At 40.7% G+C, this 26530-nt stretch overlaps 1 protein-coding gene across 2 annotated transcripts in view; it reads left to right on the top strand.

Annotated features, from left to right (window-relative positions):
* Itga8 (integrin subunit alpha 8) overlaps nucleotides 1-26530 on the top strand; it is a 174179-nt gene that overhangs the window by 48412 nt on the left and 99237 nt on the right. For both annotated transcript variants that reach the window (XM_050150524.1, XM_050150525.1), the window contains exons 11-13: nucleotides 926-978; nucleotides 10727-10932; nucleotides 13418-13609. In XM_050150524.1, coding sequence (XP_050006481.1) covers nucleotides 926-978; nucleotides 10727-10932; nucleotides 13418-13609 — 451 coding nt within the window. The remainder of the gene's footprint in view (nucleotides 1-925; nucleotides 979-10726; nucleotides 10933-13417; nucleotides 13610-26530) is intronic.

A 26530-nucleotide genomic window follows, 5' to 3' on the forward strand; every position in this document is an offset into this window, starting at 1 on the left:
CTGTAACTCCACCTCTGGGGAACCAGAGGAAAGAAAATGCTGCCAAGACAGTCTAACCTAATTAGTAAACTCCAGATTCGGTATGAATCTGTCTAAAAAAAAAATACGGTAAAGAACAATTAAAGAAGACACCCAACTGCTGACCTCTGACCTCACCCACATGTGCGTACACATGGACCTGCATCCATGCATGAACATGAAGACAAGCACATACACACATGAAGAACAGCATTAGTAGGATGAAATGATGAGCCAGACTGAAATGAATTATAAAACTATAAAACAATTCTGAGGGAAACTTTGGGAGATTATTTTATGACATTTACATTCACTGAAAAGATTTAAGAGTCTTATTAAGTATGCTGGCACTATAACTAGATGAATTGTGAATTTCCCTTAAATCAAAAGCATTTTGTAATTGAATAATATAGAGGCCAAGCTAGATAGTGCAATTCCTGCTTAGCTCTTCTAACATTGTACTTACAACTAAGTACCTTATGTTCTTTGAATCTGTGTGTGGAATCTCAGTGTCGGACAGTGTAGCATCTGAAAATGCCCTGAAATCCTCCACACATGGTGGAGTTGAGTTAATTCTACAGAGTTCAAGATGGCTAAACTAAGTTAAAGCAGTAGATAGATATCCCAGAAAAACTACAAGTGGCAAAGACCTTCCTAACAGCTGTGTCCACCAATTAAAGGGACCTAATGTATCCAAAGGCCGTGCAAGCAGATGTTAGGGTTATTGTGGAAGGAATTATTCATTAGGTCAGAGGTTAGACTAAATGACTTGAACACTTGGAACAAGTTCAGGGGTCTATGTATTTAAATGCAAAAATGTACCACAGTGTAAGTCATTTCTCATGAATAATTAAGAGGTGACTATAAACATGGCTTCCTGAACACAAAAATTATTATTGTATTGCAGATGGCATCTTATTTCGGATACACAGTGGTGGTATCAGATGTTAACAATGATGGGTAAGTTTCTAAGCACTTCCTCCCTGCTGTATGTTATGTGCATACATAAAAGATGTTATATATTTCCTTCATAGAACACATCCCTCTGTGCTTCCTGAACATGATAGAGGCCCTCTTGTTTTAACTTTTGGTTCAGGACAAGAGGATGCATCTAATAAAGAATTCTGTCATCTTATTTTATGTCTTGCTGAGATTTTCCACATCTGCCACTTCTAAAAAGAGGACAGTTTTGTTTGGTTTTTCTCTGATATTATTAAACAAATAGCCATTGGTCCTTCAGACACCACAGCCACAGTTAAGGGCTTGCTCACCTATTTCTCTTCGTGTCTAGAGGTTTTCCCTCCATGGGATATAATCATAAAGATTTTCACAGTGATGAATTTTTCCTCCTTATGTTGCTCTAGCCAGCATATCAGTAAAGTCCATAGAGAATATGTAACACTTTTATTTTTCAAATCGTGGCAGCAAGTTACAGTTGCGCTTGAACTATACTCCACTACTGAACTGTGCTTGCATAGAAGTAACTATATCAAAAGTAAATGATTGCACACCCCTTTGTTTTATCAAAGCACTCGAGAGATAATTTGTCAAAATATTAAGCAAAAATCTTGGCCAAGGGTGGCAGTGAATGTGTGTGTCTGTAACATAAGCCTTTTTGAAACTGAAGCAGGGATCATGAGTTCAAAGTATACACTAGAGTGAAGAGGGTGGACAAGAGTATAAAGCAAGGGAAGGAGGGAGTACAGAAGGAGGAGGAAGAGAGAGAGAGGAAAGAGAAAGGGAGGGGAAAAGGAGAGGAGGAACCTTTAAGTTGAGATGTACTTCTCACCCATGTAACAAATGTGGTTGGAGCTTCATGGTGTCTGCCTGACTCTGTTTTCTTCCTCCCACAATTCTGTTCTGTCTTCCCCACCTACCTATGTTCTGACCTATCAGGCCAAGCAGTTTTCTTTATTAATTAACCAATGAAAACAACAGATAGAAGATCCTCCTACATCACCCCTTTCTCACACAGACACTTGGTCCAAGTGTGCAGAGAGACTGGTCTGCCTGCATTTCTTCCTATTAGGCCACTGATCTTCTTGCTTAAGCACCCTCTCTCTGACCTCATCTAAACATAATCAACTCCTACAGGCCCAATCTCCTAATACCACTTTGTCTGGTAGTTAGGGCTTCAAGTAATGAAGTTGGGGCATAAATACATTCTGTCTATAACACATGGAAAAGAACCATTAGGCCCACCCTTTCTCCAACAGCCTTCTTGCAGGCCACTTGCATATAATCCTGTGACTTTCCCCAGAGTTCACACGTGTTCTGGGAAACTTTCCTTCCTGGAAATATGCTCAATTTAGTTGAGAGCACAACTCTGTGGCAATATTTACAATACACATTTATGCCATGTAAGGAGAAAATGCTTGTGAGAAAGGATCTTCGTTCGTTTCTTGCTGATCAAAACAACTTGCTAATAGCAAACTCAGTAACTGTTCAAGTAGGAACTCTTGTCCTTTACTGGTTGTTTATAAAATTGCTGTGCAGACTAATTTTTTCCTGAACAATTTCTTTCTTTCTTTCCTTTCTTTATTTATTAAAAATTTCCACCTCCTCCCATCCCCCCATTTCCCTCCCACTCTCCCCACACTCCTCCATCTCCCTCTCCAGTCCTAGGAGAAGTCGGGGTGCCCTGTCCTGAGGGAAGTCCAAGGCCCTCCCCCGCTCCACCCAAGTCTAGGAAGGTGTGCATCCAAACAGACTAGGCTCCTAAAAAGCCAGTATAAACAGTAGGATCAAAACCCAGTGCCATTATCATTGACTTCTCAGTCAGCCCCAATTGTCAGCCACATTCAGAGTCTGGTCTGACCACATGCCAGTTCAGTCCCAGTTCAGCTGGCCTTAGTGAGCTCCTATTATATCAGCCCCACTGACTGTCTCAGTGGGTGGACGCACCCCTCGCGGTCCTGACTTCCTTGCTCATGTTCTCTCTTCTTCTGCTCTTCATCTGGGCCTTGGGAGCTCAGTCCAGTGCTCCAATGTGAGTCTCTGTCTCTATCTCCATCCATTGCCAGATGAAGGTTCTATGGTGATATGCAAGATATTCATCAGTGTGGCTATGGGAGAAGGCCATTTCAGGCACCCTCTCCTCTGCTGCCCAAGGACCTAGCTGGGGAAATCCCCTTGGACATCTGGGAACCCCTCTAGAGCCAAGTCTCTTGCCAACCCTAAAATGGCTCACTTAGTTAAGATATCTTCTTCCCTGCTCCCATATCCACCCATCCCAACCATCCCATTCCCCCAAGCTCTCCCCACTTCTCCCCTTCTCCCTTTTCTCTCCCCATCTCCCCTTCCTCCCAACCCACCCCCACCCCCGTGATCCCAACTTTTGCCCCGCAATAGTAATTTATTTTTTAAATTAATAATGTTTTATATTCCATTAAAGGATGGATTCACAAACCCCATACTTTCTCACAGATGAAGGGCCCACAGATTTTCAGTGTACTAATAATTTGCTCTTTTTAATTACTTGGATACTGTAAAATCCAAGCTCCTATCACAAATAACTGTATTCTGGAAGCAAATGGGATTGATCAAAGGCAGATCCATGATAGAGCTGGACAGCAAAAGTGAAATCTAAGATCACAATGGGTGGTGGTTTATATATTACTCAGAGAGCCAAGAAAATTACTTAGGTAGGTGATGCATGTTTAGAAGGGCCATACCCCTTTAACACAAACATATTCAGTGTTATTTTCTTACTCTGTGTGTCTCTCTCTGTCTTCTGTCTCTGTCTCTGTCTCTGTCTCTGTGTGTGTGTGTGTGTTTATCTGTCTGTCTGTCTGTCTCTGGACTGAACTACACTTTTTCCACACCAAAAGATTACTAGGTACCATTGTGTGTGAGACTGATAATGAAGATTGCTTGGTAACATACATGTTCATCTGGTATACAACAAAACCAAGGTTCTTACCAAAATCAGGAAAGAAAACAAGGTGACATTATGCAAAATGACAAGGTAATGATTGATGCTGATTTTACCATGAGAATTTATATAATGTAGGTGTTTATTTTTTAGGTAGATTTTTGCCTTGTTACCAGGCTGCCCTTAAACTCATGACCCTCTTATCTCAGGATCCCTAGTTCTGGGCTTACAAATATTCATCACCACAGCTAAATATTTTTATTTAGAAAAAAAAATCTACCAGTATTATAAATGGATTCCAAACATTTAGACCACACAGTTGTGCACACACTGGCTGGTGGGGAATATTATCAAGTCTGTCATGGTTTTTGAATGATGATATATGCAGATTGACAGAACTAACCTCAGTTTTTGTTTCTTGATGCAGCTCATACTATGAATTCATCTATGTAAACTTTCTTATGAATTTCTAGAATGGAAAATGGAGATAATAATTTTCATTATATTTGTAGATAAGAGACTCTATTTTAATTTTTCATTGTAGTAATTCAACTGTGGAGTATTACTTATCCTTTTCAGAAACTCAGAGAATTAAAATTGAAGCCATGGATATTTCCACACTTATTGTTTATAGCTTGGACAAGACCAAAGGAGACACATTTCAACAGACTTTTAGCCATCAGTGAAATTGACACTTTGTAGAGAAACTTTTTGAAAAAAAGTAGCTTTACATAGTTATAATTTTAAGTTGGATTCAGTCCAAATATTTTTTATTCACATAGGAGAAATTGTTATGAGTAAATTAGGTAGAAAACAAAAAAAAAAAAACAGAAAAAGGTTATAAGTTAGGTTCATTTCACTAGTGTAACTAGCTGACTTGCCTTTCCTAGTGCCTATCACAGTTAGGTTGCCTTAATATCAACTCTGCAGCCCACTGTTCTGAATTCCTTTAATAAGCAAATTCACTATGAATATCAATGCTAGGTATTAGCATACAAATTTTACTCCCGGAGTAAAAGAAGGGGGTTCCTATATTAAATTAGCATACTATCTCTCATCTGCAGGAAATATATATTCTGATCCCTCATATTTGATGTTCTCAGTGCATTCTCTCATGCTTTATCACAACTGGTAACTGTAATGTCCTGTTTCATGTGTCACGTGAAGAGGAGATGTCGACACTTTCATTATATTACATCATCAGAGTCAATTTAGACATAAACAAGAGAGAAAATTGAAACCTCTATGCTTCATAGAGGTGTTTAAGTAGAACATACTTAAACTTAATGCCTTTCCGATAAAATGAAGTTGACACGCTATCCTACCTCCATGAAATGCCTTTCCTAAAGAAGTTAAATCTCACTTATACCACCACTAAAGGAAATAGTTTAAGTAAAAACACATCTTTAACATCATTTATTCATAACTACCTTATTAAAAACATTTGAACATATTTAAAAATCTTTCTATATGTATTTTTTTGAATATGCACCAGCTTGCCATACACCATTACTGATCAGATGGTCATCAAAAATCGTCTATGCTAGTAAGTACTTCAAATTTTTGAACTTGAATTGGAACACACATGTAAAGGATTTGTCCTCATACAGTGGCATACTCTTATAATTCCAGTGCCCCAAGGCTGAGGCATGAGGATCATGAGTTCAAGGCCGGTATTGGCTACATAGCAAGACCTTATCTTTAAAAGCCCAGAGTTTAGTACCTATCATCCATAATATCAAAGGCATTTGCCAGCAGGGACTATAGGTGGTAGAGTGCTGGACCAGTGTGCAGACGCTCTGGGTTAGAGTACCGCAAAAAATCAGGCAGGGTTGCATATGCCTATAATCCTAGCAGCTGGGAAGTGGAAACAGAAAAATCAGAAGTTTAAAGTCATCCTTGGCTATATAACAAATTCAAAACCAGCTTGTACCCTATCTACAAAAGAAATACATTTGCATCATACCCCAGCACACACACACACACACACACACACACACACACACACACACACCTTATCCTCATTATGTATAATGCATTTACTCTGGTTTCTAATATTATATTCAGTTTTTCAGTTTTTCAAAACTTTCTGGGAACTCATTCAGTCCATTTTATAATTTTTTTGTTATAAATTGATTGGCCCATTATCTCAGGCTCCTCGTTAACTCTTATAACTTACATTAGCCCCTTATTCTTGTCTATGTTAGCCATGTGGCTGGATACCTTTTTCGGCGAGGCAGTCACATCTTGCTTGCTCTGTGTCTGGATCCCGACTGCAGACTCCTATTTCATAATCTTCTAATGGGTTGCAAATCAAGATTTTAAAGCATTAGCCTAAACGATCATATGAACTGTGATTAAATGACACCATATGTGTAAGATAATACTTATAGCAAGTGAAAAGTAGTCTATGAAGCATATTGTGGCAGCTGAATCTGAGCTGGTAATTGTCTCTTAATTCTGTGAGAGCATCTAGGGATGCTAGATCTAGAGAGTGTAAACTGAGGATATTTAGAGTATTGTAATAGACATAACTTAAACATCTAGGGAAATATATTTCTAAGAAGATCAAGCAATGCTCTCACCATGCTACCTTGTAATTCAAACACTCCATGAATGTTCGAGTCCCTCGTGATCATTTCCCACTTCTAGAATCCTGGGTTTACAAGAAGAAAAGTATTGGGCCAATTGTGGCGACCCATGTCAGCGCCACACCCACAGGAACCAATTAGATGGCTTTGTTCCTTCTTTGTGGAATGAGGACTTGCTTCTGTTAGTTTCTGTGATGCAGAACTAGTAACCCTGCGTGTCCTACTTTGAGCCTCCGCACTCACAGTTAGACCATTAACAAATGCATCTTCACGTCTATGTGACAGTCACAGAAACACAGCCAGCCAGGGCACCCTGGTACAAGAGCAGGGGCTGGAAGTAAGGATCCCTGTTCTCTTCTCCAGATGGGGCACAATAAGTTGATGTGATGGTTTTAGTCTTGTTTGTGTGGGGAGCGGGTTGACATGTATTTGGAACATCTTAAATTGGGTGTGAGCATTATAATCCCAGCACTTGGAAGGCTAAGCAGTCGGATTGTGAGTTTCAGGCCAATTTGGGCGAGACAGTTAGATGCTGCCTAAAAGAAGAAAGAAAGAAAGAAAGAAAGAAAGAAAGAAAGAAAGAAAGAAAGAAAGAAAGAAAGAAAGAAAGAAAGAAAGAAAGAAAGAAAGAAAGGGATGGAAGGAGAAAGGTGGGATGGATGGAAGTAGGGAGGGAGAGAGAAAAGTTTGTTTAGGACTCCTTCTTAGGTTTTAGAATCTAAAACAAAAATAACAGCCAGTCCTGAATTACGTCCCTCCGCCTCCACCTCCTCACCGCGCAGGCGTGTTTTTCAGTATGTTGTGTCTGCTACTGTGGGTAGCCTGCTCCAAAAGCATCTCTGGGCTTCAACCATTCCAGAGTTGCTTCTATTTGTTTGTGGCTCTTGCACAACAAAGAAGGAAATGAACTTCGCTTTCTGGACACAAATGATTTCTATTTGTATTGGTATAAAGTAAAAGTCCCTGTGTAGTGTGGGTTTCTACAGAGGAGGAAGCATACTGACTGCACCAGGGCACAGTTGGCAGGGAGAGTCACTCTCTACTAGAAGGTCCTGTGACTCCTGCCATGTGTGTGTCTGCATGTACCCCTCACAGGCGACCTTACAAACCCCAGGCACCTCTTCCTGACCCCTCCACCTACCCTACCCCTGCAATCACGGCTCTTCCTAGTTTGCACGGTTTGGGCTTTGCCTGAAATGTGTAGTCTTTCTAGATTGGCTTCTTTCAATCAGTAGTAAGTGTCATTTTCTTCATCTCCCCATGGTTTGGTGCCCATTCCTTTCCTTCGCTGATGAATATTCTGCTAGATGATGTAACACGGCTTTTGAGGGCATCTTGGTTGTTTCCCAAGCCTTAGCAGTGATGCTGCCATGATCTGCATGCGGATTTTCATGTGGGCGTGAAATATCAAGTTCACTTGGAAAACTAAAGAGGACTGTAAATCAAGTGAGATCATCATATGTGAGATCATATGTGACCATCCTATGTGTAGCTTTGTAAGGACCTGCTAGATTGATTCAGAGCAGCTGTATTGATTTGCATATTGCCAGAGCCACTCTAACTTTTGGCAGTAGCAGCATCTGGAGTTCAGCTGTTCCAAGTTATTTACAGTAGTGTCTCATTATTTAAATTTTCAATTCCTAACGACATGATATTGAACGTCTTCTCAAATGTGTGTATCTTCTTTGAGAAGGTATCTATTCAAATATTTTGCCCAATTTTAATAGGTTTTGGCTTACAGTTCTTTTTATATGTTAAATAAATATAACATGATTATAAAATAACCTATATGTGTTACATAATATTACATACAATAACACTAGAATATATAATATTGGCATACATGATTATCTTTCAAGTTTTGAATTCAAAGGATTGCTTATATATTTTATCTTTCCAACTGAATATGCTAGAATGCTCAGGTCACGGAGCTCACCTCGACCACTCAGTGTTCTCTGACTCTGCTCATTGGTGCCTTCCTCACTCTCAACATGGCCATTGGAACGCTTCCTTCCAGATCCGGTAGACTTCCACATGTCAGTGTCCCTTTGTTCCTTCTGAGCGCCAGCCTCCCCTCTATCCATAACCTCAGCACTACTTTGGGTCCTAATTTTATTTTGTAATTTATTGTTTGTGGTTATATGAGTGATAAGTTGAAAGTATATCCTCTTCGAGATTTGACTTGACCCAATATTCAGCACTCTATTCTTTTGAAATTATTCACTATAGTCTTAAACCTAGCAGGTGCACACAATACACTTTTTTGTTTTATTATGTTTTTATTATTTAAAACAATTTTAATTTTAAAAATAATTTAATTATGTTATTTGCTCTCTCTAAGTCCTTCCAGATCCTCTGCCCCTCCCGACCGACCCTCCTTCATGTTCTTTCTCAAAAAAGCAAATACATAAAAAAAAAAACCCAAACCAAGAAGACAAAATAAAACCACATTTAAAATAAAAACAAAACAAACTAACAAGAAACCCCACCAAACTTTAGCCAAATAAAAGCACACACATAATATGAAATTCACTGTATGTTGGTCAACTATATGAGGCCTGTCCTAAAGTGTTTGATAAAGCCAGTGTCACTTTATTAAAGAAAACTGATTCCCCCTCTTCCAGGAGATATAATTCAGTTTTTAACCTTTACCCTAGCAGCAGGGCTTGCATTCATTCATTTAAATACATAAGATATAATAAGGTGAAACAAAAACCATCACATCGAAGTTGGACAAGATAAACCAGCAGTAGGAAAAGAGCCCTGAGGAACAGATGGTGAACTGCTACTATAGGTGAGCTCTGAATTCAGGGAGAGGTCAGGACGATGAAGTCAGTATAGTGAGCCAGTCACACCACTTAGAGCTTCTGGGAGATTTTGGCTCTAAAGCTGGACATGGTGGCGCACATCTATAACTCCAGCGTTTGGGAGGCTGAAATTGAAAGATCATGAGTTCAAGGCCAGCCTGGGCTACATAGGAGATTCTGTCAAAAAAGAAGAGATAGAGGAAGAGGATGGAAGAATGGAAGGAGAGAGAAATGGAGAAATAAAGAAAGGAAAGAAGAGAAGGAGGGAAGAGGGGAAGGGGGAAAAAGAGGAGGGAACAATAAAAAGGGGAAGAGAAAGGAGAGAAGGAATGAAGTATGTGGCTTTCAACAGCTTCCCACCCCATTCCTTACCTTTAAAAATTATAATTATGTCATATATTAATATCACGTCTATATATTTATACTAACATACCAAAGCGTTGCTATTATCACACTGTATATGATATTAATATACTTGCTGTATTAATAGTTTACTATTAGAAGGAATATCATAAGAATATATAGTTAAATTGTGTGACTGAGAGCATTCAGGTTATTAGGTAACTTGGCAAACCTCAATGTTGAGCTGCATAGACAGGAGTCAAAGGTAAACTTGTAACTTCATACTATTGCATCTGCCAAGACAGACTTGTCTTCAGACACACTTTAGCAGCGGTCATTCAGAGAGGTCAAAGTATGCATTTTGGTTAGCAGGAATTTTCTTAACTTTTTTATAAAATCAAATCAAATACTTTAGAAGTCTCCTGACAAAATAGAAAATTCCCTGTACTGTCCCTTCAGTGATGTCTGCCTCTGTGAAGAAGACACCTCTAGCCACTTTTGTTTCTTAAACACACAGTAGTTATAACTCACCCCTAAATCCTTAAAAAAAATCTTTTATTAGATTCTAGCTATGACATACACAGAATGACTGCCTATCTCATCAGGAATTAAAAAGTTGTGTTCCAGCCAGCATTAATCATTTCTCTGGCCTCTTTTATTTAACCAAAGGAAGGACAGGACAAAAATTATTTGAAATCTGTGACTTTCGAGAAGTCGGGGTCAGTTCAATAAATTACAGACAAACTCTCGTGGTCCTTAAACACGAAAACCTACTCAGGTCTGTTTGATAGGTTTGCCATGTGTGCAAAGTTTCTGGAAATGCACTAACAAGCCAGAAAGGATGAAATGTCTGTGGCTTTTCAGTCATTTTTCGCATAGTTGGAAAGTTCAATGTGATAATTTAACAACCTTTCTTTTCTCCGGCATTCTGCTCTGTAGACATAACAAAGCTATGAAGGAAATCCGATGGTTGTAAAATGGCCCTCGGGAAAGGAACCACACCAGAGGAGGAGGACTCCTCTGGTTGATCACAAGCACACCAGAGAACCTTGTCTACTTGTCTACTGACTGTCCCCTCTCTCTGTTCCCTGCAGAATGGACGACATTTTGATCGGGGCACCTCTCTTTATGGACCGTGAATTTGAAAGTAACCCTAGAGAAGTAGGGCAGGTCTACCTGTACCTACAAGTGAGTGCCCTCCTCTTCCAAGACCCACAGGTCCTCACCGGCACGGAGACTTTTGGGAGATTTGGTAGCGCTGTGGCCCACTTGGGGGACCTGAACCAAGATGGATACAATGGTAATTAGAGCAATGTATGGGACTCGCTTGCATCTTAAGACCGTGTTACTGTTGCAAGAAGAAAATATGGCCACTTAAAAGATTCTTAATGGTGGGGGTGGTTTATTATTGTTGACTTTTGACAGACTCTGAAAAATCTCAAGATAAATTTAAGTTTGTGTGGTTTGATTAATTAAAGTTAAAATATTGCATAGATATTTTTGTCATGTATGATTTCTCAATGGTGGCTTGGGAGCTATAGAAATTTGCCTATGAGTAGCGTGGAGATAAATACACATTGGTAGGTTAGCAGATATAGTACTGTATTCTGATGAAGCTACATGGCCAGGCAGTGGTGGCACATGCCTATAATCTCAGCATCTGTGAGGAAGAGGCAGGTGGAGCTCTATGAGTTTGAGGCTAGCCTGATCTACAAGGGTTAGTTCCAGGACAGGCTCCAAAGCCACAGAGAAACAAACCCTGTATCCAAAATCAGACAAACAAAACAAAATAAACCAGAAACTATATGGATTATGCTGTTACACAGACTAATTCTTGGTCAGCAAATGTCATTGCAAAGGCCCTTTCTATGTTGAAAATATAATAGTCTTGAATTCTTATATGGGGCGCATTGTTCTTTAAGTAAAAAATCCATAGATGCTTTTTAAATACTGTCTCAGAAAATACTGAATGCTCACATAAAAATTTGTGAACATTTTCAGGACATGTAGGTGAAGAACCAAGATACAGTGTGTTTATCATTCAAAGAAGAAGGTATAAGAGGAATTTTCTGTCCTTAACTCGCACAGGGAGGATTCCCATCAGGGGGATAGTCACAGGCACCAGTACCAAGTATTTCGGAATTTCTTGAAAAAGAATTTCTCAGTAAAGAGTAGATGTTGAGAGTTCTACAAATGCTCATGCTTGGGTCATGGATACAGTAGAGCCCTTGCCTAGCATGTGGGAGGCCCTTGACTCAAGCTCTGGAATGGAGACAAAAACCAAGTGCATGTTAGATGCTGTTCTGGGAGAATGAAAAAGACATTTCTCCTCAAAGTAGCTTGGCTTGCTGCTTCCTAAGACGGCTATCCCCAGCAAGGCATGATGCCGAATTGTGTCAGTTGTCTTTTTCATCCTATTTTCTGCTGTCTTTGCCCTTAAACCAGTTCTGATGCTCTTCAAAGCTAAGAGAAGCATCTCTTGGGATTTGAGCCTTGGCGGTCTGGAGCACAAACCAAGCAAAATAATGCCAAGCTAGCTGGGCTTAAGCTTGGGGACAGCTGGGAAGTCATGGACTTAGCAGGAGTGGGCAAAGTGGTCCTTCCCAGCAAATGCACGGCAATGTCTGTATTTTCTATAATGCAGTTGTTAGATCATTTCTCTTCAGCAGATCAGTGGAAGTGGATTTATAGACCTCATTGTGTACAGTGGGCCATTTCACCAACAAATGAGACTCCTTATGTGGCAAACTCATTTGTTACTGTTTGGAAACTTCTTTTTAAACTACAATAGTTTCTATTTAATAGTCAGGACTTTCCTGATGACCCATATGGCAGGAGATAAATGTTTCATATTAGGGTGAGAGTTGGTGATATGGCTTCTATCTGGGTTTTCTAGTACCCTTAATTATAAGATGGGCTTTTTTTTTTTTTTTTTTTTGGTTTTTTGAGACAGGGTTTCTGTGTAGCTTTGGTGCCTGTCCCGGAACTAGCTCTTGTAGACCAGGCTGGCCTCGAACTTCCAGAGATCTGCCTGCCTCTGCCTCCCGAGTGCTGGGATTAAAGGCATGCGCCACCACCGCCCGGCCAAGATGGGCTTTTTTTAGTTCATTAGATTAGGGAACTAGTAAATAAAACATTCTGTGAGAATTGAGCTTTTGATCTTTGAAAGAAGAAATTTCTAAAACTACCGGTAACTAACTTGGTCTGCCCCTTCCCTGATACACGGTAGGGCCTGGCTGTACCGTTCAAGGTACAACACTGAGGCCTCATATAAATAGTTCTCTTCCTTCTCTGCTACTCAGATGGGCCGCCCTCCTTCCACCTCTTCCAGGTTACTTCTCCTGGGAGGGGAGGAAGTGCTTTTCCTTTTGAATAGTCACATGCTTGCTTTCTTTGTGACCATAAATTTCAGTATCGATGCTAGGCCCAGTGACACAATGCCTGACCACTCCAGCATAAAACAATGTCATCTCTCTCCACTGTATCAGTAATTTTAAAAAAGATGTTCCGTACCATTTACTGCTTTTATATTTCCTTAATTGTGTCTCTGTTCAAAGTGTCCATTACCTTCCTCAGAAACACAGACTTTGCAAACACAGGGCCTTTGAGAGCCTCACTGGCTTTCTACCTGCCGCTTGCAGTGACCTCTCAGCAGACATTCATCACGCTCTCTGTTGCTACACTACTCCAGAAACCTTTAGGAAATGCAAAAAGCCATGTGGGTCTTATGACATTGCCTTTTGATTGTATTTAACTATTCTTTACATTTCCTTTGTTCTCTGTAGACATCGCCATCGGCGTGCCCTTTGCAGGCAAGGACCAAAGAGGTGAAGTGCTCATTTACAATGGCAACCCCAAAGGCTTACACACCAAACCTTCCCAAGTTCTGCAGGGAATGTGGGACTCACACACCATCCCTTCTGGCTTTGGCTTTTCTCTGAGAGGAGATGCAGATATAGACAAGAATGATTACCCAGGTAAGGTTCACTGTCTTTTCCCACATGAGTTCTTGCTTCCTGGCAAGAGTCCATCCTCTGGAAAATACATTATGCATAAGCATTTCTCTCATAAAAGACGAAGGTCAAGTTTAACATGGCACAGGTTTTTTGGTATGATTCCAGAGGGACTTTCACAAGCATTTAAGACAAAACAAACAGCCCCTTTAGAGTCAGGAGACAATGTTGGAAAGGCAAGATGGCTTTAAAAGCTGCCTTGGACACAAAGCTTGTCAACTGTGCAACCTAAGTTTTCATAGAAACCCCAAAGTAATGTGGTCTCCATTGACATTCGGCTGGCTTCAGACGCCTGCCTAAAGCGATTTATTTTAACCTGTTATTCCCTTTTAAGCTCAGAGTTACCATTAGTCAGTGCATAACCTCGATTTTTTTTTCTGTAAGTTGCATGTTTTCAGAGTGTGTTTTCCAACCAACTCTTGGCTTTTCCAAAGAGAGGTTGACTAGTTTAATGTAGGGAAAGAACAAAATGGTTCATGATAGGAAACACAAGCTCTTCCTCGTTGCCTTTTCCATAATGAGGGTGCATGGCAACCCACACAGCCCAAGCAGATAATTCATATTTTGCAGACACCACAAAAATATAGGTTTGTCCTAAAGGATCAGCTTGGCAATCAGAACATTTGGCAGAGAGCATTGAACATTTTGGTTTCATGGCTCATTGGTCATGTCTATGTTGGGTTTTGTTTTATGATGGTCTTAATAAATCTTAGAAATCATTAATACTTGATGAACAACTTTGATTATTTATTAAAGCTATCCTTTCTCCTAATTGGGAGTTTTCCATCTGTAGGATGTTTTCTGATTTGGGGAAGAAGTTCAGTAAGCTGACTAGGCAAATATAGATCCTTGATTTTAATTATTTAGCTTTTGTTTCTCCTTTGAGATTAAGAAAAGCAAGATTATATTTTCTTATAAGTTTTTCAGAAACCTTCCATAGGACTGTCTGAGCTGTAGTAGTGGTCTGAGAGAGGACTGGGACCATACTGTGTGTTAATGTTACCTGTGGCAATGCCAAAGAAGCATTTGTTTCCTTAAGCTATACAATACTAATCAATGATGGTTCATAGTTTGATGGGGTGAGGTTTTCCTACATAATGTATTCTAGTTTTAACTAATTCAAAATTCAAGATTACTCATGTTGTTTTTATTCCAACTATGCCAAGGTGATTAATTAAATCCAACTCTTACGTTGCACTTCAGTTTATTGAGAAAGTTATGGCTATTTATAATATCTTCCATAAACATCCTTTCCCCACTTGTAGTTACAGAGAACTTGATTGGCAGAATGACTTTGCCTTCTACAGGGCAAGAAAGTAGAGGATGTGTCAATCAAACAGTCAGTGTCCTGCTTCCTGTGAAGGCTGAACCAGGGTCAAATGGGGCTAACATAAAATAATCTTTCTATCAGATTATATTCCTTCCAAATGAGTAGGACAGGGGAGGAGGGTGGAGTAAGTTGAGAGTCTTTCCCATGTCTTTCTTCACAAGCTCTCAACAAGCAGCCAAGACTGGTCTTCATAATACACCTAGATGAGTTGTAGGGGAGTGGAGTTTGGATTGGGGTTCTGGAACTTAGCAGGTATGCCAGGTACTTATTGAACCTACCTATAAAAGTGGAAGGCATGGTGCCCTCTGGATGCTTTGATTGGCCAACTCTGGGAGATGCTGAGGGATGCGCGTCTTGAAGTCAGCACTCTACTTTTCAAAGCACACTTCAGAGTCTTTGCTTCACTGCAGCAGTGGCGTAGTTTTCTCACTTGGCAGGAACCCTCATCCAGTCTTCCACACTTCTTTTCTCCTCACAAGGACAGCAAGTTAGCAGCACCTCTGTTTTCCAGATCATTCTTATGCTGTTGCTACCAATGTAAGGGATGAATGTACCACAGGCTACAGTCTCATCTAGAAGAAATGAATAAGGAAGGCACATCTTATGTTTCATGCACCAGTCTACGATTATCGGAAATTATCTGTGTACTCAAATTAATGTTTTACCAACTATTGTTGTTGGAGGAGGCTGCTAGTTCATTCCCAGCTGCTCAGCCCAAAATAATCACCTAGATACCGTATTATTTAAATCACTGCTTGGCCTATTAGCTCTAGCTTCTTATTGGCTAGCTCTTGCATCTTAATTTAACCCATTTCTATTAATCTGTGTATCGCCACATGGCTGTGGCTTACTGGCAAGGTAGACGGCTCATGTTTTTCTCCTCTGGAAGCTCCATTGCGTCTCTTTGACTCTGCCTACTCTCTCTCTCTCTCTCTCTCTCTCTCTCTCTCTCTCTCTCTCTCAATATATATCCTTCTCTACATATATCCTTCAACCTGGCTATATTCTGTTAAGCCATTGGTTGCAAGTAGCTTCTTTATTAACTAATAAAAGCAACACATATACAGAAGAACTTCCCACACCAGAGTATCATTTAAAATATACTAGCACAGTTAAAAGTCAAAGTGTACTAATCTGGCTTAGGCAAGAAAAGGAATATTTATATTAAGCTTAAAGGACTCTCTCAAGTTGTCCTCTGATATCTACATGTGTGCTAACACACACACACACACACACACACACACACACACACACACACACGGCAATTTTTAAGTGAAAACTATCTGAAGACAACACAGAGGCAGGAACTCATCAAGCCCTAGGATGTATTATCATCTCCTCTCTCTTTCTTCTCCTCTGCTTTCTCCTCTTTCTTCTCCCCTGCTTTCCTCTCTGTCCTGTCCTCTTTTCTCCTCCCTCCTCCACCATTTTGTCCTCTTCTCCATTTTCTTTTCCTTCCTTCCTCCCTTTCTTTCTTCTGTTTCCCCTCCCCCACTGGCATCTCTTCCTCCTCTCATTCTCCTAACTTCCCACTTCTCTTCTCTCTTCCTCTTTCTTCCCCTTCCCCTGTCCCTTTGCTTCCTCTTTTCCCCTCCATGCTCTCCTCCCCTCTCCCCTCCACTCCCCCCATCCCCTCTTCTTTCCTTTCTTCTCCTCTCCGTGCTCCCTCCTCTCTCTTCCCCTCCTCTCTCTTCCCCCTCCTCTCTCTTCCCCCTCCTCTCTCTTCCCCCTTTGCCCTCATGTATTCTCTCTCCTCTCCTTCCCTCTCTCCTTATCACTGCCTCTCCCTTATCCTCCTCTCTGGACCTTTCCTTTCCTCCCTTTTCCTTGCTCCCTGTCCTCTCTAGACCAAATTTCTCTGTACACAGGCTGAGCTGTTTCTGCTCTCAACTCCAAGGACGACGTATTTCACTTGAATCCACTTAAAGTCTGCTACTCATCTTAGTCCTCTGGGAGGAACTTAGACAGACACTGAGACAGAGACAAAATAGACAAGAGTTGGCTTGTAGGTTATGCAGGCATCCCAGTAAGCATCCAGTATGGCAACCCTACCTAAGTCAATAAAAACAAAATGACTCCCAGAGGATAATAATGATAATAAGAAATGAGCAAAACAATCTAAAGAAAAATATTACTTGAAATGAAACACTGATTTTAAATTTCTCAGCTTTGTTTCTAAGTTGGTTATTTTAGTTGAGAGGCTTAGGATAAAGATAATCAAGACACTTCATTCTGTCAAACAATATGTTTGGCTCTGCTATAGGGACTACACACTGCGTTTTGGCTGGACTAGTTGCTGCCTTCCCAAACTTAAAACTATAGGCAATGCTTACAGCAAAGGACAGGGATTTCTGTAATAGGTGAAGTGAGGCTCATTCTCATTTGGGGACCGCCCCTCGCTGTTTGTAGAGGACCTCTGAGTTGACCTCATGAGGGGGCTGAGTATGAAACAACCATGTAGGGAAGGAAGGGAGGGAAACTGCGTTGAAAACATACAGTTTCCTGAAACAGTGGAGGCGTCCAGAGTCATGGACAAATTACAGGGCAGCAGGCAGAAGAGAAGGCATGAGAAGTCATGTGGGTGTGTCCGCTACAGTGATGGGGAAAAGGCCACACCTGTTTACACTAGCTTCAGTGAGGGAACTGGGTAGATGGGGGGAGGGGACTGGATGATATAAGTTCAGTGGATGATTATATCTTGGTTGTGACAATGTGTGTCATAACGACAGAGACAGATGAAAAGCATCTTAGCAGGTGAGTAACTGTTATATGCACAGGAGAGGGTGATTTTTGAATGGCTTCCAGTTTACAGACCTGGGCAACTAGCTACGTGGCGGTAGCATTCCATTAATTCAAAGAGTAAATACTGAGGAGTTCCCTAGCCACGGCGGAGGTGATGATTTGTAAACATCGTGGACTTGGGATGTCTTTGGTCATCCAGTGGCGATAGAGAGTGGGGGTGTGGTGTGTTGGTAGCATGGAGCTTATCCAACTGCAGGCCCAGAAGACATACGCACTGAAGCAGGGGCTTTGTAAGCTGCAGTCCAAGTGGGAATTCAGCCACAGTGAGATTCCACAACTGTAAACTGCCATTTGGAGCACTGCTAAAGACCATGAGAACCTTTTTAACCTGCTGACCATCCATTGCTCAGTTTTACCAAATAAGATGCTCAAGGCGTGACAAACAGCCTTCACGCTAGGAAGAAAACCATCTTCTATTTTAGCAATCTCTGTCTCTTCCTCCTCCTATATTGTGGTGTGTGTGTGTGTGTGTGTGTGTGTGTGTGTGTACATGTGTGGAGGCCAGAGTAAAATGTCATGTGTTTTCATTGTCTCTTTCTCTCTCTCTGCCTTATTGCCTCAACGCACGGTCTCAATGAGCTGGAAGCTGGCTGCTTTCAGTAGGATGGGAGCTCATAGGATCCGTCTGTTTTCAGTTCACAATGCTGAGGATATAGACACATATACACTCATATTCAGGTTCTTTTTGATGAATTTGAACTCATATCCTAAGGCTGGGAAAGCAAACGTTTCTACCCACCCAGCCATCTCCCCAGCCCGCATATCTTGGCTTTCTTGACTTTCTCCAGGAAATTCATAGAATGTAAAATTTTGCAACTTCATGAAATACTTATGTTTTGAAAGTGTAGATTTGGGGGAATAGAATAGAATAAAATACACTCACAAAATTTTTAACTGTTGAGTAATATGCTTGTGCATTTAGAAATATATGTGTATATATATTTTTAAGAGAGAAATAGTGCTAGCTCTTAGAAATTTTATAATCATTTGGTCTTAATTATATGCATTGCCAGAAGAAAATGCGCAGGCCCTGTAGTTTCATAAACAGTCGCCGTCAGTCCCTGATTACTTCCAGAACACGAGCTAGTGCCAAAATCAAGACGGATGCTCATGATACACATACCGGTTTCACCCAGTCAAGGAGTAAGTGAGGGCAGAATCCAGAGGGAATTCCTCCCCTAGGGAAGGCCAGGGGCACACTTGAGTATTCACACACAGGCACATTCTTCATGCCTTCCCTTCTAAGCCAAACAGAAACACAAAGACAAACAGATTCGGAATTCCAGATTTGGAACAAGCCAATCCTTGAAGTTCTTACCAACTGGAAAACAACTAAAAACAGTGCTTACCAACAGTGGTGACAACTGAAGTTACTGATTGGGTTACAGGGGGGTTGATTTTCTGGTTTGAATGAAATGGACACTGCCCCTCCCTGAACACCCTTGGGCGCAGCAGCATAGCACTGTTGGTTCCAACTGTCTTTATCGCCTGTTACATAGCCTTTCTGGGCAGCCTGCTATTAGACCTCCTTGTGGCAGGGCAGGATGTATGCATTGTCCCAATTTGTAAACTAATGTTCTTGATACAGCTTGACTGCTTTCTTCAGAGAGAAAGGGTAGGGCTGATTGTCATATGCTCTAATTCAATGTCTTGTATTTGAGCAAGGTGACTGATTCCCTATGTTTGGAAGAAGGGATGGGAGAATTGAGCAAGCATGGGGCCAATTGTGCTATTGACATTTTTGCAATAATAATCATGAACTGTGTGTGTGTGTGTGCATGTATGGGGGGAGGTGTATGCACATGTGTGTGCTGATACAAGTGACCTGTAAATCCTCAGAGAGCAGTGAGTGACCTGTGCTATTACTCTCTGCCTTGTTCCCCTGAAGCAGAATCTCTCACTGGACCTGGAGCTAGGCTGGAAGCCAGCAGGCCTCTCTCCCCCTCCCACCCAGCACTGACCTTCGCGGCCATAAAACCAATCCTAGTCTATAACTGTAATTACTGATCATTAAGAGTCCCAAGCATGCTAGAAACTGTGCACAAGATGTAGAGTATGTTCATTTGAATACTATTCTCAAATCTTTCTCACACAGATATATGTGGGGTGTGTGTGTGTGTGTGTGTGTGTGTGTGTGTGTGTGTGTAGAGCACAAGTATGTGCAGTAAGACTTAATGACACCCTACTATATTTTGAAAAATGTCAAACCAGTATTGTCCGAGTAAAGTTAGCAGAGCACATCTGCATGGGGACTTGAATTCATAACACCCCTGTTCAGATTCCCACTGATTGGCTTGACACTCAAGGGGCCATTTGACTTGTGTGAACTTCTACTTCCTAGGAGTGTTTGTAGAGCTGTGTGTATTCGTTTGTACTTCTAAGTTGGGACAAGATTCTTACAAAATACTGGGTGTCTCTTAAAATAGGAATGGAATCTGGTTGTTATGGGCAGAGCCAAAACTACTTTGTCACAGGTGTGTTCGGCGATAGAGGATTTTGAAAAACTGTATTCTACTAGGCTGAAGGCAGACTGTCCAGGTTGAACATGTGACTCTTCTTTCCAGCTGTGTACAAGTGAGAAAAAGTCTTAATCTTAGCTTCCTCCATATAAAATTAGACACAAACGTGTGGATGTAAAACTCAAATGGCGTAGGACTGGACAGATGGCTCAGTGGCCAAGAGAACTCACTGAATAAGTAGGAAGACCTGAGTTCAAATTTCCAGCACCCACTTAAAACCTGGCAGTGTCTACTCATACACATGCACCCCAAGGGCTATAGGGACAAAGACAGAAGGGTTGCCAGGGGTTGCAGGCTGCTGGCTTAGCTCTAGACAGACCTTGTCTCAAAGCAGTAGGTTATACAGTGACAGAACAAGGCACCCATTGTCCTTGTCTAGTCTGTGAGCATGCACACCTATGTATATGCAGGTGCATATAACACAAGTCGGTTAAATTGTATGACACAAATTGAGATCACATGAAATTAAATCGCGGTTACATAGAACATTTAAGGAATGGTAACTCTAGTCTTTACTTTTAAAACTATGGATCCATTTTTTCCTTTGCAATGCTTGGGCACATTCTTTTCTTTGGCTTGAATAAACAAACTTTCTGGTTCCCTCATTTAACTTATAGGGACATGTTTGCTTCCTTCCCCTCAAACGGGAAGATGAGTCAAGTTGCAGCTACTGTGAGCTCCCTAGGTAGCAAGCCCTCAGCAGAAATTTCCCCTATGACCTGTGGGTGGCTATCCCCTGTGATGATACAATCCACCTGTCACTGCCAGCCCTGGGTGGGGAGATGAGGTGTTAAGGACTTCTTTCAGGTTGCCTGTGCTTTGCTGGGTGGCAGAGAAAGGAAAATTGCACCTATTTTCCAGTCCTTTAGTCATTTAAATACGTAATTATATCCCAGTTAGACCTGAACATCTATGGAAATCGAGAGGAAAGAACTTCTAAATTGTGTCAATGAATGGTAGACTAAACACAGGAATAACATGCTCTGATTAATACAGAGGAGTAGAAGAGAGTAGGGAAGACGTGAGAGTAAAGATAACTCAAATATTGACGCAGGATAGTGGGGAAAAGTCCAGACCATGGGAGGGGAGATTGAGATGCGGAACTATAGAGACTTGATTATAAAAATAATGTGTTTATTTTTCTCTTACATTTATGATAGCCGTATCGCATTTCTTAGTTGCTCTGTATATACTAAGTGTTGCCACTGGCACATACATATAAATAGGAATCACAGATATTTTCATTTAAAAAGTAAATCGGAGATGTGTTTAAGTTTCTGTTTGGTCCTCAGTGGAAGCCAAGGGCTGACCAGAGGATCTTGTGTACATTAATTGAGTGAAAACATGTCAGAGAAGAAACAGCTGTGACAGTTGGGAATCCTAAAATCCAATGATCTCGCCTAATCCTGTTAGCCACGATTGCATAGCAACACAGCCTGCCAAACACATAGGCCAGGCATCACAGGATGGAGGAGGGAAGTGCAGACTCTTCTGAGGAACACAAATCTCACAAGCAATAAAAACCAGAGAAAACATGGGCCGAGGGCCAAGACTATCTTTGTCTTGTTCAGGCTCCTAATATACGGTGATTTTATCATGAAGCCATTTCAGACAATTACACTCAATGAAATAAAATGGCCCATCTGTTTTAATGAGGGCTGGGGAGAGTGGGAGTAGGAGGAAGGAAGGGTAGCAGGGAGGGAGGGGATAAAGGGATGGGGAAACAGGCAGAAAGACAGAGAGGCATAGGGCAGCAAGAGAGAGAGACAGAGACACACAGAGAGGGCAATGTAAGCAAATAAGTAAGCTAGACCAACCTCCACATAAGGGGAACTAAAGTGACACTTGACCCAAAGGGAATAGTGTATCTTCAGGAAACTTTAAGGACCTTGAAACCCTTGATGTGAAGCTGAGTTGAATTGCATTCAAGTCTTGTGGTGAAAGTTTATGTTCACTTCTCACAGTGCCAAGCACGTGTCCAAGGCAAATGTGACATTCTTACTGCGGCACGATGCTCACAAACCCATTATAATACATTTGAAATTAGAATAATGCAATTCTTGTAAACATAGCCTATAGTTTAAATGGAGTTGAATTAATTCAATTGAACGTGTTCTGGAGTTTGAATCAAGCCAAAAGGAATAGAGAAGTAACAGGCCTTAGTTTATGAGATATATCTCCCCTGGCAGCTCCCCGTCTCCAAGCCTTACTCTGTCTAGGAGTAAAATAGGTATGTAAGTTGCTACGCCAAAGTCTGACCCTCAGCGATTTGGTTCTATAGCCACATCAAGACACACTTGTCCCCCACCCAGGTGCCTCTATAATATTGTGTAAGTCTCTAAGGATTTGACTTTGGGGGGGGGGAGGATTTAGTAAGATTATAAAAAGTTTTTAAGTACTTTTGGGAAAGTTTTAGATCCACAGAAAAGTTAGGAACACAATCACATCTCATGATGTGTCCTATTCAGAGTCCCTACGAGCAGCGCCTACATAACTAGTTCAACAGCCATCAACCATAAACAGATCTGTTAGAAATTCAATAAGACTTGAATGTGTTTAGTTCTTATATCCTTTTGTCCACTTCAGATCCACTGAAGGATCCCGCGTTGAACTTTGTCAGGTATTCTTATTTCAGCTTCCTTTGATTTTTTTATTTACTGTGACAACCTTGGCACATTTGAAGAGAACTGACCAGACATTTGAAGAGGATTGAGCTTAGCTTTGTCAGATGTTTGCCTAGAATCTGACTGAGGCCATTTTTTTGACAAGTGGGGCTGTGCTATTCTGGATGCACTCTGTCAAGGGACTGTGATGCCATTGTCTTCTTGGACCTGTTTCGCTAGCATAAGGGGTTGTCATCCCTTCTAGAAAGTTGCTTGTTTTGTCACAGTGAGTATATTTAGGAAAATACTATTAGACTATGGAAATATCTTGTTTCTTTCTCCTATATTTCTTCAATAATCTCAGCATCCATAAATAAGTCCTGCCTGCAGAGTTATTACTGACAAACTGAACTGTATTTAAATTTATTCTGTATTTAAATTTATTCACTGTAACTCTAATATAGGAATATATATAACCATTTATTTATATACATTGATTTATTTATTCTAATATTCACTAATAAATAGTTATTAATTTTGTCATATTTCATTCCTATGCCCATTTATGTTGCTGAATTTGTTCCACCTTGAGTGACAAGGGGAACCTTCTCATGGGTTTCACTGACTTTTTAAAATTGTTCATCTTTCTATGAATATTTCCATACCCTGAAATACCACATGATATTCTATTACAGTCTCTGTGTGTGCATGTGTATGTGTGTGTGTGTGTTTTCTTTGCAGACCTTGCACCCACCATTCTTTCCTTTTTTCCTTTTAAGAGTAAGATCTGGACACCAAGTGTTCCCATGGCCACTAGAATGCCAAAGACAAAACTTACAATGTGCTGAATTTGGGCTTCCTCACCCCACATCATCTGTCTATTGTAATCCCGTCCCATAAACTCTATCCACCCCAAACTATCTATACTATTTGAAATCAATAAATTACATGTTTTAACACATAGCTTAACTTGGTGAGTCAGAATTTCCTCACTTCAATTGTTAGTAACAGATACTCAGGCTCAGCTAGTGTCTAGAACAGCCACTAATTTTCTTGACTATTAAAAATGATAGAAGAATCCTGATCATGTAACATTGAAGAGATCATGTTTTGAGGAGGGCAATTATTCATTTATTCAACAAATAAATAATAAACATCTTCTAAGTACCTAGCACCATTCTAGATGAAGAGAATACAGCATTGAATTAGACAGTGTTTCACCTCTTTGGGCCTGGGTTCCAAGCCTGGAGGCAACAATGGCTGCAATGGGACCTTGACAAGTATTTGTACTCGGTTTCCTCATTAGGAAAACAGGTATATTACCTAATTGTATTGTCCTTAAAGGTAGTATTTTTTTGAGGTTAAGTTAGATAATACGCGTGAAGTACCTAGTACATTTGCTATTATTAGTCACAAGTGAATTAGTAACACTCTGTGGACATAATATATGCCCTTAAGGAACACTTTAATCAGAGAGACAACGCTTCCAATAGTTAGTTGCCTTTGATACAAGGCAGAATAGGAGGCAACTTTTAAGAAAGTTAAATGTGGATGAATTTGGGGGAGGGCAACTTGGGAGAAAGCTCAGTCATAAGAACTTGCTGTATAAGCGTAAGAAGCTGAATTTGATTTCCTAGATCGGTCAAAAAGGCCTAATGACATACGTCTGTAATCCCAGCAGGGGAAAGGCAGGTACCTGGAGCTGTATGTCAGCCAGACTATCCTGATTAACCAGTCCAATACCAATGAGAGGCAAGAAAAGTGGACGGCTGCTGAAGGATGACCTCTGAGGTTGTGCATACACCTGTGCACACATACACGAACATACACACAGAGACATGCACACACAACACACACCATGCGACTAAGATAATCAGATACTCTCTATGGGAGAGTTACGTTAACAAGGTTCCAAGATATAGGATATATATGTATGTGAATATGATATATACTTATATATGCAGTTATATGAAGAAGTAACCTGGAAGAGGAGTAAATACTCAGAGATGGCATGCCAAGAATGCTTACCATGATAACATAAAAACAATAAAGATGACTTCCTGGTGTAGACAGATTGGAACAGTGAATGGAAGAGGACACAGATGAGACTCCAGCAGAGGGTCATATGTCTTCAATATGTTGTGAACATCATTTGAAAAAAATCATTTCTTACTTTCAAGAAGCCTTTATTGTATCAGAGAACAGAGGACTGTGAATTGATTGTTTGAGGAGTGCTTGAGTGAGGATGAAGGACTCACGCATTTCTAGGTCAAAAAGGCACAGATTTTTTTTTTTTTTTTTTTTTTGGTTTTTCAAGACAGGGTTTCTCTGTGGCTTTGGAGCCTGTCCTGGAACTAGCTCTGTAGACCAGGCTGGTCTCGAACTCACAGATATTTTTAAAAAGGAACTTGGCATAAATAGTGAATATTAATAGTTTCTGTTTTACATAAAACACTGTTGAATTTGTCACTGTTAGTGCGTGAGAAAATAACTTAAAGGCACATGCTCTTGTGTGTAAGAAAGAAACTCAATAAAAACAAAAGGGAAAACTATCTTCTTTTTACTTTTAAAGCAATTTTGCCCAGGCTGATAGAAGCAGAAATAGAGAAAAGGAAAGTTAAGAGAAGTAGATATTTAAAGGCCGTGAAGAATACGTTAAATAATTGACACCATCTTAGGAATGTATTGAGAAGTATAGTGTGTTTAATACTTGAAAATAACTTCAGTCTTTGCAATAAACAGAGTAAGATGTTTATTTATCTACTTTCTACCTCTTCAACCTTCAAATATGCTCTTACATTTGCAAATGTGTTCACAGATGTTTAGCTACTGCCTATCCAGGGACAAAAGAAAAGCCCGTATTTATAACATGTGCCTTATTCCGCGTTGTAAAGTTACCTGCAGTGACTGATTCTGACCTTCAGTTATGCTCAGGTGATGAGAGTTATACAACTGCCTGAGGCACAGCTGAGATGAACCCAACATAGCATCCTTCTCCAGTCCAGTCACTTGTAAATATTTTAACTTCCTACTTTTTGTGATATATTGACAAGACTCTCCATCCTTCAGAAGACAGTATAGGAGCCAGTGTGCATAACCCTCAACAGATATCACAGTTTTATTCTTATTACGACATGCATATATCAAAGTTGGGGTAATGACTCAGTTAAAAAGGGTTTTGCCTTGCAAGCATGAGTACCTGAGTTTGATCCCAGATCCCATGTGAAAAACAAGAACAAAACCAGCAACCAAACAGGCAGAGTGGTACAGTATGGTGCATGCACAGTGGTAGACCAGCTCTGAGTAGACAGAGGTAGGACTGCAAAGTGGTAGGCACACAATTCCAGCTCTGAGTAGACAGAGGTAGAATGATTCCTGGGACATACTGACAGGACACCTTAGCCATTCTTAAAAATCAAGGGGTATGGCTCCCAAGGAACAGGAGCTGTGGTCACCTTTCCCAACAGTGTTTCTGGTTTGCTCCTGAGGAGGGGTCCATGTTGAAATAGTGTGCCTCCCTGGTTTGCCCCTGAGGAGGCGGCCATGTTGAAATAGTATGCCTTCCTGGTTTGCCCCTGAGGAGGGGGCCATGTTGAAATAGTATGCCTTCCTGGTTTGCCCCTGAGGAGGA

The sequence above is a fragment of the Alexandromys fortis genome, unplaced genomic scaffold (assembly GCF_014885135.2).
Source record: "Alexandromys fortis isolate MF-2015 unplaced genomic scaffold, M_Fortis_MF-2015_v1.1 scaffold_69, whole genome shotgun sequence".
In the NCBI taxonomy this organism is placed as follows: domain Eukaryota; kingdom Metazoa; phylum Chordata; class Mammalia; order Rodentia; family Cricetidae; genus Alexandromys; species Alexandromys fortis.